Here is a 16,903-nt window from a genome sequence, read left to right as displayed (position 1 = left end):
TCTTCCTCTATGCAATACAGTAAAATATCTACAAAACCCCCAAAGATTTGAAGTAAGATCCTGCAGATGGTCATACTAAAGTGAAGCAGGTAGATGAGGTGATCCACTGCCTTATTAACAGGGAGGAACCTTCCTGTCCACCTGCCTACATTATGTGTTACAGTAGGATTTATACACACTCATTTACAGAAGGATATGCTTTTACTGCAGCTTTCCCTCTATGGCTGCTTTTGCTGTCCTACTCTTATGAAGGCAGGGATTGTTGAGCTTTAGGTGTTCTTTAAATCATATTGTATTTACCTATTTGTAATTACACTGATAATTTACATTTATTTACACTTTTTCATCAGATTCACTAGTTATATGTGTTCTTTTAGAGAATGAATTGCACATGAATTGTATTTTATAGCTAGGTAGGAGAGCTTGGCTACCTTTGTCTGTGGGTAGGTGGCCATTGTACAGCAACACAATTTACCACTTCCCCTGATAAAATATTTTATTACATCTGCTACCCATAGAACGGGAGGAACTGAGGGGACAGCTGATGGCATACTGTGACAAATGGTCACATTTTTTAAATGGTTTGCTTGTTTGTTTGTTTTTAATAAAAATGCAAAGCTTGCAGTTCAAAGAACATCTGAGCAAAAGGTTAATTTAATCTTAAATCCACAAGGTTAAGTTGTTCTTAAATGAGTTTCTTTGTTTTTATAAAGTGCAGAAAGCAAGCCACACAAGGTTCCTGGAAAAAACAGAACTCCCTGTGGCTAGAATCTCTGAGTAGGTTACATTTGCTTTTTACATGCTTTCAGCCAAATGTAATGGCTGCACCCCAGAACTGCACCCTTGGACTGCTAGTGAGCCTTGGGTTGCTGTGGTGTCAGAACAGATGCACAAATGGCTGCTGTCAAGTTTTTTGAGATCAAAGCCTGAAGTGAGGAGAATTTGATCATTATGGGAGGGAATTTTTTCCTTTTTTTTTCCAGATGAATCATAGTGCTCATCCCTCTACTTATTAAATGACAGTTCAAGTACAAAATCTCAGGAAGAGAATTTTCTATATTTAGAATTAAATTTACATGGTATGAGGAACCCCGATGCAGCTGAGAACATTTTCACCTAAATGAGGCAATGAGACAAGCAGGGTTTTCATCCAGGATTCCTCCTGCTGCATGCTGTCATAGCATTATTTACAGGAATTTAAGGGGCAGGCTTTGCAAGGGAAAGGGAGCATGTGTAGCACTGGCTGAGCAGAGCAGTATTCACCAGCCAGACTTCTGTCCTTGCAAGTGAGTAGTCAGCCAGGAAGCCCTGAGATGTGGGACTGGAGAAAAATGGTACGCAAGCACTGCTGGTTGGTGGCTCTCAGCTACAGGAATGGTCCTTTGGGCACCACACAGCCAGGATGTAGAAGATCTGTGTTGGGAGTTGCTCAGATCCATGGCAGAGCACAAGATCTGGGGGCTTGTGAAAGTGGAATACAGCCATTTCCATTAAATGTCCTCTCTTAAAAAGCAGTAATCCCAGGTCACCAGACTCAGAGAAATGAGAGGTGCTGAAGCAAGTCCAGAGGAGGGCAACAAAGCTGGTGAAGGGTCTGGAGCACAAGTCCAATAAGGAGAAGCTGAGGGAGCTGGAGGAGTTTAGCCTGGAGAAGAGGAGGCTCAGGGGTGACCTTATCACTCTCTACAACTTCCTGAAAGGAGGATGCAGCCGGGGGGAATTGGGCTTTTCTCCCAGGCAGCTGGAGGCAGGACAAGAAGATATGGCCTCCAGCTGCACCAGGTTGGTGCAGGTTCAGGCTGGACATCAGGAGGAATTTCTTCACCAAAAGGGTTGTTAAGCATTGGAATGGATTTCCCAGGGAAGTGGTGGAGTCACCACCCTTGGAGGTGCTTAAGAAACAGCAGGACATGGTACTTCATGCCATGGTCTACCTGGCAAGGTGGTCAAGGCTGGACTTGATGATCTTAGAGGTCTTTTCCAATGTTTATTATTCTGTCATTCTGTATTAGTGTCAGCCAGAGACTGAAACTGCTTCCCTCAGTGGGGCTGTGGCACTTAGGTGTGAGAGATCAAACAGTCTCTTGCAGTTTCTACTTCTAGGTCTGTGCCAGAGTAATCCCTCTGTTTTTTTCCAGATTGCTAAGAATTTGCATCCATCAGCTGTAATTTGCAAATCTGGCTGTGTTAAACATCCCATCAATTAAAAATACCTAAAGTTACTAACTAAAATGTTGAAAAGCAGTGCTTTTCTTAGTGAAAATTCCAAACTTGAGTAGTTGCATCCTCATGCTGTGTACAAATAGAACAGTAAAAAGGTATGCACATAAATGTTGTAAGCAGTAATAACTATTAGCTTCTCGTTATCAAGTCCTGGAATTCCAGTTGCTGTATTTTCATTTTTACTGATTACTTTCAACTCCCTGTACAAAACCTATACAATTACTGTTTTTCCTTTTGTTTTCCTTCCTGCTTAATTCTGAGCCTGGCTTTATACTTCTGTCTCCATAAGATGTGGAACAGTTCTAAGTCAAGCATGTAACATTTCACTTAAATGACATGAAGATGGCTTTGTCTGTTTCTCCAGGTGGTTTAATAAATAGAGACCTTAGATATTTATCACAGCTGTAACCACTATTTATCCAGTCTTCAGTATGAAATCTGTTGTAAGCAATAGTTAATTTACATTAGCCTCCACAGATGTTGATTCCTCGAGATTGCTGTCTTCCAAGCTTATCATTGTATGTCAGAATGTACAGACAGTTCAACCTAAAGGGCTCTTGATACTGACTCATCTTTATTCAAACATTTTTTGCTCATCCTTGAACGTTTCAAGCACATGCAGCTCTCCTCAGTTCATGTAGTTTGTGGTGGTGTTCAGGATACACATACATATTGTATACACATTTCATCCTGTTTGGAGCTTTCAGTGAGGGCTGAGTATGAAAGTATTAATTTGTTGTAGAATTGAGTGTGTGTGCAACTTATGTAGGAACCTTTGTGGTAGTGCTAAATGAGCTAGCTGAGATATTGACATGAATAAAGAATTTTTCTTAGATTTACTAAACCTTCTTGAATGTTATCTGGCAGCCACACTGTTCACATGCCTTTCCTAAACCCATAACTCTGTATTTCATTTATTCTTATGGAGAACATCAACTTTTATTATCATCACTGGTTTAGTTTGGGTTTTTTTCTAACCAAGTACTGACTCGATGCACTTGGAAAGTCTGAGCAGGAAAACCCCCCATTTCAACCTGCTATTCAATCTGTCTTCCTCCTGATTAACCTTTAGGGAATGTCTGTGTCACATCAAAGTTTCCAGTTTCTCCTACACATTGCTCCTAAGGGGTGTGTCCCAGCACTGACAGCACCTCTTCAGGTGGTACAACAGCAAGGTGTGTGCTGGCAGCAGAGATGGAAGTCTCAGCACAGTCCTCCAGTCCTTAGCTCTGCTAATGACTAACTAGGATGTGGCCTTAAGCAAGTCTCCATTTATCTTTGTGCATCTTATTTACCCTTCTAATAGAATTGGGGTGGTAGTGCCAACCTGGCTCTTCCAAAGCACATCAACAGCTACCATGCAAGTAGCTACCACATCTGCTGAATTTCAGTAGCCCTGAACATGCAAATCTAAGGGAAAAAGGAACTCACAGCTTCACTTTTCTAGCGAAACAAAGAAAGCAAAACCTTACTGTGTAATTTGCAGGCAAAACTCAGAAATGCATTTTCAGTCCTATATTCAGTTTTAAAAAGGAATGATGGAGGTCCAAGCTTAGAAGGCTGCCTGCCCCGACATGGCATTTCTTTCTCCTCAGTTCTTTTGCACAGCTTACACATATGTACAACACAAGAGCTGAGATGAAAAGCTTTTTTTTACTGAAACCTTTATCATTGTCAAAATGGTATTTTTTGAATGTTTAAAGCAGTCTTCTTTGCAGAGCACACACACGAGAAGTATACAAGTAATTTGAGTTGGAATAAATGTAATCTGAATACAATAATGCTTTATCTGTTTGACATTGATGAATTAAATAATGTAACAGCATACACAGTGATGAATTCTTAGGGGACAGTAAAAACTCTTAAGGCATAATGAGAGCCTTTTCATTGGGATTTTCCTAGAGCCCCCAAATTGGCTTCATTTCTTTTTTCAGATTTTCATGCAGTCATGATCTCTGACAAAATTTTTGAATGTCCTACAGACAGGGAGTTAGGTGCTTCTATTCAACAGCATTGAATTTTAAGGGATTTTTTTAAGGTAGTGTTTCCACTTTGGACTCCTGTTGTGTTTAAAAATAAAATGGGAAGATATGCCTCTTCTCTCAAACAAATGGAAAGCCAGATAACTCCAGGTGGCCCATTTGAAATACAGCAAGGTAGCAACAACCTACATTAACAGCCCAGTCAAGCTTGCTGTACCTATTGAAATCAAGGAACCACACTTATATTTAATACAGGTTACTGAAATGAATTTATTGCAATGAAAAAATTCATTGTTTAACATGTATTATCTGTAACCTGGCTTAGAAAAACACCATTGTTCTCTTAGGTGCAAAATTTTTAAAAGATGCTTGTTCATTCATTACAGAAGAAGCAGTCTGCATTTCAGATAAGAAACTAAATCAGTAAATGTAATCATTACCCAACTACAATTCAAATTAACATTATTCATCCTGGCTTCTCTGTACACCCTTGACCTTTACAAGCCTTTATTTATCACACATAACAAAAAACTTAAACAGCTAATTTTGCCGGAGTCAACACTGATGTATTACTGATCATTTCTCATTTTAAATTATTGTGCTACCTTACCCTTAATTAAAAATATGCCTGCTGTACATGGGAGAGTTTTTATTTCTTTCATGTAAAAGGGTTTTTGATGGTCACAGGGGAACAAAATAATGTTAAAGTCACTTCATGTGGAAGTTGATTATATCAGCAAAACACATTTTAGTCATTTACTGGGATCTAGATCCCCATTCCAACCCCACACTATATTCATTTATGAATGAGGAGACATTTTTTCTCCTGGACTGTCCTTAGTATATTTGTGATGGGATTAGGACAAGATCAAACCTCACTGGATAATGCAAGGTACCTTAGGCACTCTGTTTGTTCTCTGTGCTGTGACTTCATTCACCACCCCATGACCCATCTCTGCCACTGGTGTTCTGCTGCTGTGCATCCCCTTCTCCCTCCTCATGAAGGAATTTCTGTCACGGTTAACGTTTCCATAGCTGAAGCTGAAGGGAAAGAGACCAGGCTTACCAGGCTGCACATTTGAGGTCTCTTGTCCCTCCAGAGCCAGTTCTGTGGTCTTTCTAGGCATTAGGAACCCTGCACTCAGTGTTGTCTCTGTGACAAACTACCTATGAGCCCAAGCAGCTCTGTATCTTAGCACTGTCAGAATTGCATATAGATTTTCAACAAGCAAGTACCCAAGATATTTTTATAGTTCTCTATGTGCTAGCCAATGTAATCTGCAAGTCAGTGTCCAACTCTGAATTAGGAGACTGCCAGGGGACAGTAGTTACATTTTGTATTAAAATCTTGATTTAATTTCTATTAGAGTGAAGGCATTTTTCACATGTTTGTAGAAAGTTTTTTTTGTAGAAATAGAGATCAGAATTTGAGTACACTAACATAGACTACATTGGATGTGATGGACATGGTCATGCTGTGTTGCCCAGTGACACATGATTTGGCTTGAAATGAAAAGCCTCAGCAGGACACCTGGAGGAAAATCTTCACTGTGATAATGTAGAGGACAACCTCTGAAATAGAGGCCTAATGCTAGCTCCCTCATTCAGCACCTTAAAGATTGACTCAAGTCTGAAAAAAACATCACCCCTGCCCCACAGGTCCCCATTACAAGGCTCACAGTAGCCATTTCCCTTCAGAGCCCTTTTCTGAATGTGGAGCATCAGCCCTCTTCAGAAGGAGAGGCTGTGCCAGGCAGACCTCTGGGCTGTTCCAGCCTGGCATTCATTATGTGGCATTTGTCCCTGTGGGCAGTCAGGACTCAAATGGAGAAACCCATTCTCTGCTGATGAAAATGTCCAAACCAGTTGCTTAATTGAATTACTGCAAGAAGTAAAAGTGGCTATGTGGATTTTTTTTCTCCCTTTGGTGAAATTCTCTCCTATTTTTTCCAAAGGCCTTCAGTTCTGTGAAGAAATAAGCATTGCTGTCTTCTGCTTTTTTACAGTCATGGCCAAAGTAGAAGACTCTCGCCCAATGCAGAGACCCCCCAGACGGCCACGGAAGCCCAAGACATTAAATAATCCAGAAGACTCCACCTACTACACTCTAATACATGTGAGTTTAAGAAGCTTTTCTGGGCTAAAATTGTCAGATAATTCCCACCTAAACTATCTTTCTAATTGCCCAATTCCCATTATTCTTTTCTAATGCAGCATAAAACTCGTGCCCTGCTGAACAGAGGCAGGCCACAAACTTCAAATTTCAAACGAGACTTGAAATGGAAGTACAGAGTTACCCAGACTGGGGAGCTATGTCAGACTAGTATTTACTTTTGTACCTAAACACACTTTCATTATAGGCATAAGTAGCATTTGCATTTTCAATACCCAAATCAAGTGCCCTGTCTCCATCGTTTCTTTGTAAGTCACAGGAGAGAACCAGGAGAGGCACACGTTTGTTTGGAGCTATTTTGAGCATCTAAATTAGTACTTGATCTTGCAGAGAGAGCAAATACTAAAATAAGTTGTATTAGTATGCACACTGTAACTTCCTTTACAAATGTGTCAGATTGTGATTATGAAGGCATTGGCAAATACCAACAGCTCAGGGGACTAATGGATTTGAGTGTTTCTATATATAGCCTTTGGTCCAAGTTCAGATACCGAGTGCTGCTTTCCCCTCTTGACTTCACTGCCCTTAAATATAGAAAAAAGGCGAGAAAGTAAGCAGAAAGAGTGAAAATGTAAAAGCGGCTCAGAAAGCACTTCCAACAAAAAAAGCAATTAAACTGATTTGCTCGAGGTGCCTGTATCTTAGTGACCTATTTTAACAGCCAGTGAGAACCCAGCTAATAAACTAACCGTAGCAATTGCTTCTCCTTTCAACAGAAGGTGTCACCAGGGCCTGTAGGGATGGTTGTGTCTGGCATACCAAAAAAATACAAATACAGCTATGTTTTATTCTGGGACTTTGAAATAACACAGCTTTGGAACGGTGATATTCTGAAAAGAAACTGTATTCTTAAAAATAAACTTGCACGTAAGAATAAAATTTGTTTTGTGAAAGCAAGATTGGCGAGATAAAGGACTGAATTGAAAGGCATGACACAATCTGTATTCAGAAATTTTTGAGAAGCACAATTCTGAAGTAAATGCCTATTTAGGAAATTAAGACCATAAGTTCAGGAATATAGTATTTTCTGTGAGCTAAGCTGTTACATGGCCAGCTCCGTACCAGAAAACAGCCATGGCACCAGTGCAAACAAAACCTGCAATAGTGCCAGGAGATTTTTAATCAATTTTTTAGAAGCAGTTTTTCAAGGTATTAATATTACCTTCAATGAGTTGTATTTTCAAGAAGGTGTGAAAAAAAGATACATGTCTTTCTGACATGAAGTTCACTGGTCAGGGAAAGGTTCAAGATAAATATCTATACACTGAAGCTTAGAAAGGAGACCTATCAGTTGTTAAATTCTTAGACCCTGGGTAAGTCATTAAGCTCTAACTTTAGATGATAGTCAGCTTTAGAGGGCAGTCAGCTTTCCCAGCTATTACAGATTTTCTACCTTATTAAAAATGTCTGTGACCTTCAGAGGTCATTCACAGATTATTATCAAGCCCAGATCATATAAAGGTGAAGAAACACAATATGAGTGCATTAAAAAAAAAAAAATTCTTTATCTTTTGCAAAATCAGGTATTTCTCTCACATCGTGCTACAGACATTAATTAGACACCTTACATTCTCACACATCTCCTTGCATATCAGATGACCTGCAGGGGTATACAGGTATAAATGAAGCTTGACAATAGCCCACTGTTCATATAAGACATGAGAATTTTATTTTGGGGTATATTTCTTTAAATCAGCCTGTCATTTTGGAATTATATGCCCTGTTCATTTGCCTGCATACTGAAGTCCATCAGGATTTCTGATTCTCAGTGACTTTACAGTCCCTAGTTCTAATATGCTTTCACTCATTTGCAAGAAACACAATTAAGACCACACTCTGCACTAAAAATTACTGCCTTTGAAGTATGATGTGTTAGGTGATGCAACATAGCATTGTTTTGGTTGTAGGGATAGAACTCTATTAGAGATAAGAAATTACTCACATTCCCTATAAATCTTCTCTCCTCTACATTTTTAGAAATCTTTTATCCTAAAGGTTCTTTTGTCACCTATTATATTGTTTTCAAATGGGGCCTTTGTCCATTTTATTCTGCTAAACCTGTGTGAAGACTACGTTGGCATTAACAAGAATAGGATTATTCCTCTTCCCACTGCATCGCTACTATTCATGGAAATTCTCATGGCATCACAGTAAATTCCCCTCAGTGAGATAGTGTTGTCAACTTCATTAAAACAGTTATAGCTATTTGAAAGTTTTAGATCTCCTTTTTCTGTTCTGATCATCATTACATCGGCTTTTTTTTCACAGTATGGCAACAAATTTGGGAGCAACGATGGTAATCTCATTCGTAATCTTAAAGGTTCTTAAAATAGGGTTTTCTGGGACATTTGCTCATTTTCTATCATTTCTTTTACTGAAAAATATACAACATTCTCCTACCTAACACCGATGAATTGTATGTTTGCATAAGCTTTCCTTTTAGTATTTTAATTACTTTTTATTTTCTTAGAAATCAATACAAGATGAAAAACGGAAACCAAGAAAAGAAAGGTAATTTTTTTCATTTTTTCACTATTGTCACTCCAGTACTCTAGGATAGTTTTTAGCTGTACTTCAACCAGGAGAATAAAGCATTGAAAAAAGAATGGTAATTTGGTGATTCACAGGGGGACATGTATACAAAGTTAAAATGCAATTTTCATTGACTAAAATCCATTATAGAATTCAGCCATTCAGTTTTCCTAAAACATGGTCCTTTACCATGGTAACACAGGCATTATAATAAGATAAGGTCCACATCAAAGATAGTTCTGACACAGAAAATAATTGAAGGTGCTTAGAATTCTAGTCAAAGCAAATGGGCAACCAGTTCTTTTTTGTTAGCTAAGATAAAAAGACTGTCAAAATTTTCTCCTAAAAATATATGAGTGTCTGGAAATAGATAATAAAAAATTAAGACAATCACTATGAATAACAGCTAAAGAAGAGTAGCCCTTGAAATTTGAACCAGAAGTGTTTTCTTCCCAATGTAACTAGGCTATTTTGATGGATCTCTGCAGAAAATAAGGAAGCAATAGGTATATTCTGTCCTTCCATATCTTAGATCCTTATGTGTGCTGCAGATGTGGTTTGCAGCTCCTGACATACATCCTAGTTTTATTTTATTTGTGTTTCTATACTGAGGCACTGCTGTGGCAGCACGTGTGCGATGGCAGCCTGCTCAGAGCTGCCAGATGAACAGGCTCTCTGCACTGTCCTCGGCTCAGTACAAACTGTTGCAGAATACAAATTCTGTGGCTAAAATATGTATCTTAGAGGATGTTGCATGATATTACATTTATATAAAATATGCTTACAGCATTGAGCTCTATTCAAGCACAGTTTAAATCGCACTTGATTGTGCCGCAGCTTAAAGGATTGTCCCTATGTCCATGTCCCCCACGTTTGGTCTCTTTCAGCTTTTTTTCTCATGTCATTTGGATCCTAAAAAAATTTCGCACCTATTGAATCCAGTCTAGGGGAAAAAAGTGTTTTCCCTCATTTGCCTCAGTTAGCTTCAGTTAGTTTCACTCATCTTAAATCAAGTTAACCAGTTCCCTGACTGTGTCTTCTCTCATGTGCTGACTCTGTATTAGTGGAACACAACAAGTGAAATCAATTAATTACTTCTGGTTTCTAACAACGTGAGGATTGAATTCGGAACTTCTCTATTCAGTTTCTTTTTAGGATATTATTTCTTTCCTTATCCATTCTAAAATAGATGTTGGGATTGATTTTTTTTTCTGTATGTATAATACCCTGGATAGCATTCACTTAACAAAATAACAGATATCTACATTATTGACACCCATATCTGAACCAGTTGATTTACACTGTCTTCTTGTACTCAGAGAAAAACATAGGGAAACATTTAGGAAAATTATTCATCTCTTTCTCAAGGAAATATCTAAAATAGACCAGAATAATTATACCATAAAAATGCCTCTCCACTGAGTCTAATGGCAAACCCCAAAAATTTCTGTTGTGTCTCCTTTATAAATATATACAAGTATTTAGCATTTCAAAAATCTCAATATCTGTTGTACAGCAGCCACACTTCAGAGACGGATTTTTTGTGCCTTTATATATTTTTCCTTAGATCCTCAACACATAAACAGAATAATGGTATTTGGCTACCTTGGGTTTGTATGCTGAAAATATACAGCATTGGAAAGTGAAACTGTTAACTCAGTGTTCTTATTTATTGACAGTCTGAGCAAAGTGCTAGATTTAGATATCTACTACCAAGAAATTTCATCTACTGACTCGAGCTCCAAGGACAGCAGTACTACCACAAGAAGGAAGAGATACCCAGTTGAGCGCAGGACTTCCATTTTACGAGCTACTGAGAGGTAATTCAGACAAAATAGTAATAGGAAAAAATAAATATTATCCTGTTGACATATTCAAAACATTAATAAAAAGAAACGTACTTTTAAATTACACATAAATCTATTATTTTAGACATGAAATTTTGCTGAACTATCTTACAAAACATATAGCTAAAATTTCCCATCTCAAAATGGGAATATCTGACATATTCCCCATGCAAGAGGGATTGGTGTTCAGCCTACCTGCCAGTTTTTGGCTTCCCAAGGGCCAGATGGACAGACATTCTGCATCTCTGATCTAACATAAAATTAAACTAAAGCAGAACCTAAAAACTGTATTTCTGATTAGTTAGATTTTAAACAGGATGGACGTGCACCAGACTTTCTTCATGTTTTCTGCAGATAGCACTCCAGCTTGACTGCCTCCTTCTCCTGCTGTCCTGTAGCAGCAGACGTTTCTGTAGCCTGCATGCACCTTGCCAAGGTGGACAGCCAGGAGAAAAACCCCAAAGGGAGGGTTTGCTCAACCTCCTCTCTTCCCACACAGACTTCCTAAAGGGTGACCACTGCCAGACTAAGGAACTATTCTCACTATTGCCAGTGCACTCACACACACTGCACATGCAAACACATATCTGTGTATCTTAATATAATTGTATTTTCTTGCATGTTCCTAAATGTAAAAAAAGCTTGGGAAACTATCTAGGTCAAATTCTTAACAGAAATGCTAAGCCTGGAATGAGCGCTGAATTTGAAAATGCATCTGTAGTAATAGAGGAAATGTTTGTGGAACATTCACAATGTACAATTTTGTGCACATTATGTATTTCATTTCTGGCGTTTTTTTCATGTAGGATCTAAATTAGTTTCAGGAAAGTGATGACGTGTAATTATAAGTAGTAATATCATGGAATTACTATATAGTTTACAGCCATGAATGATTGGTTACAAATGTTGCATTTCTAAGGTGGTTAATTAACCCAAATCTGTCACCCTGAGGTCTGGCTTAGGTGAGAGAAAGTTTTGCTACTGAGTTTACTAAAAGAAATTTCTTACCCTTTACTGTTTGCTGTTCTAATTGCAGCCTAAGAAGCCATATTGAAACAAAATATGTGTAACTTCTAAATTTACAGTTACCTCAGAGGGCAGATGAATGCAATTAATAAACATTTCTGCACTTCAGTATCTCTTGAATAGGGTCACCAGGATATAAAGACTGTACAGCCATTTCAATCTACTTCAAGAAGTGAAGCATTGAGTACTTTTTATTTAGCAGTTTACCTTTGACATTGGCATACGACCAGTAGTGAGGGCATCTTAAGTATAGAACACTACAAATTTTTGTAATTATTTCAGAGTAATTTACTTTTTAAATAACTGCCTTTTATTTTTAATCTTGCTCCATGGTAACAGCTGATGCCACATCACTATTCCAGCCTGTCAGAGGTGGCATCCAAAATGCATCCTGCCATCTGAAAATAAAATGAAATGACATGGACACTTACAGTGAACTCCACAGGCAGGTTAAATACAGAGCAAACAAATTTATGCCAGCTGAAAATCTGGTGCAGTAACCATCAGGCAAATGCTACTGCAAAGCATCCCCATGCTCTCAATGTTTTTATGTCCTTTCATTATGTCCCCTTCATGGGAGAACATGTTGTTCTTCTGTGTTCATCTGCTTCTAGCATATAATGTGTTTGTTCCAAGGTGCCTGTTTTGTGCAGCACAGGAAGAGGCCTAGCAAAGTCAGCTGATTTCTTTTCTTTCTCCTTTTATTTTTCCCCCACAAGGGTGGAGGTTAAGCAGTCAATTAGGAGTGTTTGCCAAGGTAAATGTTTTGACTTTAATTTCTAAAACACTTCTGTGCTTAATCCCTAGGTCGAGGGTTGCAGAAAGACCCCTGGAAGAGAGCAAAGCTGAAGATAATCCCTATGACTACAGACGACTGCTGCGGAAGACCTCACAGCGCCGGCGCCTTATCCAGCAGTTCTAGCTGCTGCTGCTGTTCCTGCTGCCATTTGGCTTTTATTAGCATAATTTTTTTTTATCATTTTATACCATGTGTTTCCTTTTTTTTTTTAATCTTCAATGTTTCAAGTTTATGTGTGTGTTCATGTGAATATGAATTACTGTGGTTTACAGCCCAACACCATCGCAAAGGGACACTGTCAGTCACATATCCTGTTCTTCCCTAATAAAAAAATCAGCTTTCTTTCATGTACCATTGCTACATCTTAAAATTATTATAATAGCTTAAGTCTAGTTTACTTTTAGCAGTGCATATTTATTTTTTCCATTTCATCAGTCTCATCCAATCAAAATAATAATTTACTTTACAGTTCCCTAGCTAAGCTTTCTAATTTCCATATTCAGCTTCAGAAAACCTTAGTTATTGTTTCTAACAAATTGTTTTACAAGAAAAAAAATATTACAAGAACACCATGGGGGAATTTCGGCTTATTTTAGTTTACATTGCTTAAATTTTAGGATGACCTGTTTGTGTCAAGTGTCCCTCTAATGAAAACATATACAATTAATGGGATAGCATACTATGGCAATTTATTTCATTATTGACTTTACTGTAAAGCTAGTAGCCAGTTTTAAAGGTCAATATTGTGTGTATAATCTTTATGTTGGAGATGTCCATTTTGGGAACTATATCCAGCCCTCTCCTCTGCCTCTGAGCTTTGTGACTAAGTGATGAACTTCTAAATCATGTTTGCTTTGTTCTCATTTGCATTAGATTTTTAGGAATTTTAATCTCTGGGGTACCAAGAAAGGAATAGAAATACACGCTCTGGTTGATTGCTGCTGAAATGTAATGATCATTCTTAATCAGTTCCACTAGAAATTAAATGAAAATAAAAGCAATAGCCCCAGTGTTCAAATTTCCCCCTGATTCCGTATTCAAAAGACCTTATTTCACAGAAACCACACAGATAATTGCAGCACTTCCTTTCAGGATTCATAATTGCATGTTCCCAGCTGCAAAGCAAGAGAAGGCAAATTTCATGATGCCAGCATAAAGGCCTGATCCTACTCGGTTCCTCAGCCCTCCTAAATGTGACAATTGGTGGCAGCAGTCAGCCACAGGGGCTGGGTTTTGGCCTTTTCCCCAGAGACAGATAACCATTGCTTCCTGATCTGTAACTAGTTACAAGGCTGTGCACCGGATTAAAACGTACAGCAATGTAAAATTTGCTATAAATTGTTAAAATTTTGAAATCTGGTCTAAAGTTGCTTTGTCATGTATTAATGAAACGGTAAATAAAAATGTACAAAGCAGTGATATGGCTGATTGTGTCTGAATTACATCCAGAACTGACAAAACACTGTGGACTGGGGCATGAGTGAGCAAGGCAGGGAAGGGCTGGCAGCAGCCTCTGGCCGTGGAAAGCTGGAGTTATTGTCTACGTGCAAGCCAGTGTGATGCAGCAACTGGAACAGACCGTAATTTCACACGAAGAGATGCCTGGACTGGTTTTCTTCTGCTTTCCCAGCACAGCACTGTTTTAAAGCATGGAGCCATTTCTGTGAGGTCTCATGGTGGACACTTCTCATAACCGTGTGTGTGCCTACAAAACACAGAGATGCCGCGGGCTGAACACAGGGCCTGGCTGCGTGACCAGCTGTCCCGGCAGAGCCACATTCTCACCTGGTGTGGTCCCGCCTTCCTCCCTCCAAGGCCAGGGCTCGAAATCCCTCCTGTGCCTGCAGAGGAGAGGCAGCTGCGTTAGGGAAACGCTCCCGCGAAGACCCGGCGGGGTGGAAAAAAGCGAGGTTTGGTTGTCTTTAGAGACGTCGTGAAGGGAACAGGAATAGTTGTTCTCGTGCTCTTCCCGCCTGGCCGCCGGGCCCTCTGCCTCCTCGGGGCTGGAGCCAGGATGGCAGCTCCACCAGGGTCCCCAAGCCGGAATGTCGCAGGAAGCCCCCGGGAGCGCCCCGGGGACGCGCGGGGGCAGCCGCGGGGTCGCGCAGGGCTCCTCCAGCACGTCCGTAGGAGCCAGGACGCCCCTGCCTGCCCGGGAGCAGGAGGGACAGCGGGATCCCAGCCCCCTGCGGGCCCCGCCACGGCGCCTTTTCCGCGGCGGCCCGGCCCGACGGGGTCCCCGCCGGTGGCTGTGGCCGGGCCGATGGGACGGGGGCTCGGGGGCTGTCCCTTCCCGACCCCGGGACCGCCCGGGGCACCGACTGGCCCGGCCTCGGTGCCGCCGCCCAGGAGCGTCCCGGTCGCAAGTGCAGAGGTGCCCCGGTGCAAAAGTAGGAGGTGTAGTGGGGGGATTTCACTTCGCTTTGCATCTTAAAGGACTGAGGATACTTCCCCGTAGTCCCAACCTTCCCCTCGAGGTACCAGGCTGGACCACCGCGGCCACCTACGCCAAGACCTAGAAAACTACCATTCCGCTCCGCTCAGCGCTGGGTGGCTCAGCCCTCTCCGCGGGCTGCGGCGGCACGGACGGTCGGTAGGGTGAACACGGCACAGGCACCCTGGCTCGCCTTCGCCCCCCAAGGCAGCTGCAGCCCCAGCTCAAGCAGCGCCTATAGCCCCGAGTGCTACCGTCCTCCCACCGCCGCCCTCGCTCCTCCGATGCAGCAGGCTGCGGACACGCCTTAGCACGGCCGTCGCCGCTGGCCGCCTCAGCGGGCACCTCTTGCCGTGGAGCCGCCCGCCCCGTCCCGGACGGCAGCGCTGCGGGGCGCGGCCGCAGCCGCTCGGCGGAGCGCGCCCCGGGGGCGCCCACGGGAGACGCTCCCACCCACCCACGCGTGCCCGGGGCGCTCCCGCCCCTCCGCCTGCCGCCGCCTGGCGCAGCCGCGCACTTACACACCGCGCACTCACACTCCGCGCACTCGCTCGGGCCGCCTGGGCTGCAGATCGCCGCTCCTCGCCCGCCCCGCCGGTTCGCCTCCGCCATGGCAAGCCCTGGCTCCGGCTTCTGGCCCTTCGGAGCCGAGGAGGGCTCCGCAGCCGCCGAGACCCCCGGCACAGGTAGGAGGACGCCGAGCGGGACCGGCCCGACGGAGCCGCCGTGACAGCGCTGCCCGGGCGCCGGAGCTCCCCGCTCCACCGGCGGGACGAAGCGGTGCGGGCGGCGGGGACCGACGGCGACTGGAGCCCGGGCCAGCGCCGCGGGGCTCTGCGGGGCACGCGGTTCCTGGGGAGCGGGGCCGGGGCTCGGGCGAGACGCCCTCAGCCCACTCCCGCCCCGCGGACCCTCCGCTCGATTTTCTCTTCCAGCCAGAGCTTGGTGTCAGGTTGCCCAGAAGTTCACGGGAGGGATCGGAAACAAACTCTGCGGTAAGGGCAGGGAGGCCCCGGTAGCCCGCGGCGGGGGCGCCGCTGCGCGCCCACGGAGCGCCGCGGGACCTGCCCCGGGCCGGGGGGGCGGGGGACGAGGGTCGGTGCCCCGGTAATGAGGCCGTGTGTCCGTGTCGCTGTCAAGCCCTGCTCTACGGAGATGCCGAGAAGCCTATGGAAACCGGCGCCAGGGCAGCAGCCCCGGGGGTAGCGGAGCCGAGGCCGACCTGCACCTGCGACAAAAAACCATGCGGCTGTCAAAAAGCGGACGTGAATTACGCCTTTCTGCACTCAACAGGTAACGGCGCTCCCGGGGCAGGCTGCTGCTCTAAAACTAAGAAAAAAACAGCGGTTCGGTCGGGAAATCGCCCCCGCCCGCGTTGCGCGGGGGCGGGGGGGGGGGTCCGGCGGTGCTTGGCGGAGCTCTGCGCCCTCAGCCCCGGCCCCCGCCGGGCATTTCTCAAATCTGCGAAAAATCACGCAAACAACAAAAAAATCCCGAAAAGAAAACCCCAAAACAGTAAAATCACGCGTATTGGAGCCCGCAGCTTTTTCTTTCTAAGGATCACTAAAAGCATCGACCTCTCATTGAAGACCCTGCGATGTAATTAAGGTTGGAGGGGAGGAGGGAGATAGAGCGCTCTCCTACTCATTTGCTTTAATTCGAGATATTTTTGCACTTCATCTTTTCTGGCCTTGGAGGTATCGTCTCCTCCAGTGAATAGATCCCAGCTCCCCGCCGGCATGTGCTAGCCAAGGATTCTCCCGTTTGCTCGGCAGCCCGGGACCCCAAATTAGGGGCTTCCACTGGCTTTGACTGAACCATCGCACTTAAACAAAAGCTCTGTGTACACCAAGACCCCGTGCAGCACTGTCTCAGAAAAAAGCATTA

At 43.0% G+C, this 16,903-nt stretch overlaps 2 protein-coding genes and 1 long non-coding RNA gene across 12 annotated transcripts in view; 2 read left to right on the top strand and 1 right to left on the bottom strand.

The window, feature by feature from the left end:
* Positions 1–14,001, top strand: part of MYO3A (myosin IIIA) — a 116,772-nt gene extending 102,771 nt beyond the window's left edge. For all 10 annotated transcript variants that reach the window (XM_064407490.1, XM_064407548.1, XM_064407500.1 and 7 more), the window contains 4 exons: positions 6,212–6,321; positions 8,849–8,889; positions 10,590–10,730; positions 12,591–14,001. In XM_064407490.1, the coding sequence (XP_064263560.1) occupies positions 6,212–6,321; positions 8,849–8,889; positions 10,590–10,730; positions 12,591–12,705 (407 nt within the window). In that variant the 3' untranslated portion in view covers positions 12,706–14,001. The remainder of the gene's footprint in view (positions 1–6,211; positions 6,322–8,848; positions 8,890–10,589; positions 10,731–12,590) is intronic.
* Positions 12,971–15,691, bottom strand: LOC135293431 (uncharacterized). Its single transcript, XR_010355556.1, has 3 exons — positions 15,553–15,691; positions 14,368–14,423; positions 12,971–14,287 (listed from the first exon to the last, which is right to left on the bottom strand). It is a non-coding gene; the product is annotated as an uncharacterized LOC135293431 (long non-coding RNA).
* Positions 15,485–16,903, top strand: part of GAD2 (glutamate decarboxylase 2) — a 39,258-nt gene continuing 37,839 nt past the window's right edge. The window contains exons 1-3 of the mRNA XM_064407585.1: positions 15,485–15,702; positions 15,952–16,011; positions 16,157–16,309. Coding sequence (XP_064263655.1) covers positions 15,627–15,702; positions 15,952–16,011; positions 16,157–16,309 — 289 coding nt within the window. The 5' untranslated portion in view covers positions 15,485–15,626. The remainder of the gene's footprint in view (positions 15,703–15,951; positions 16,012–16,156; positions 16,310–16,903) is intronic.

This window comes from Passer domesticus, chromosome 1 (assembly GCF_036417665.1).
Source record: "Passer domesticus isolate bPasDom1 chromosome 1, bPasDom1.hap1, whole genome shotgun sequence".
NCBI classification, from domain to species: Eukaryota; Metazoa; Chordata; class Aves; order Passeriformes; family Passeridae; genus Passer; species Passer domesticus.
This window is presented reverse-complemented; position numbering and strand designations above follow the sequence as displayed.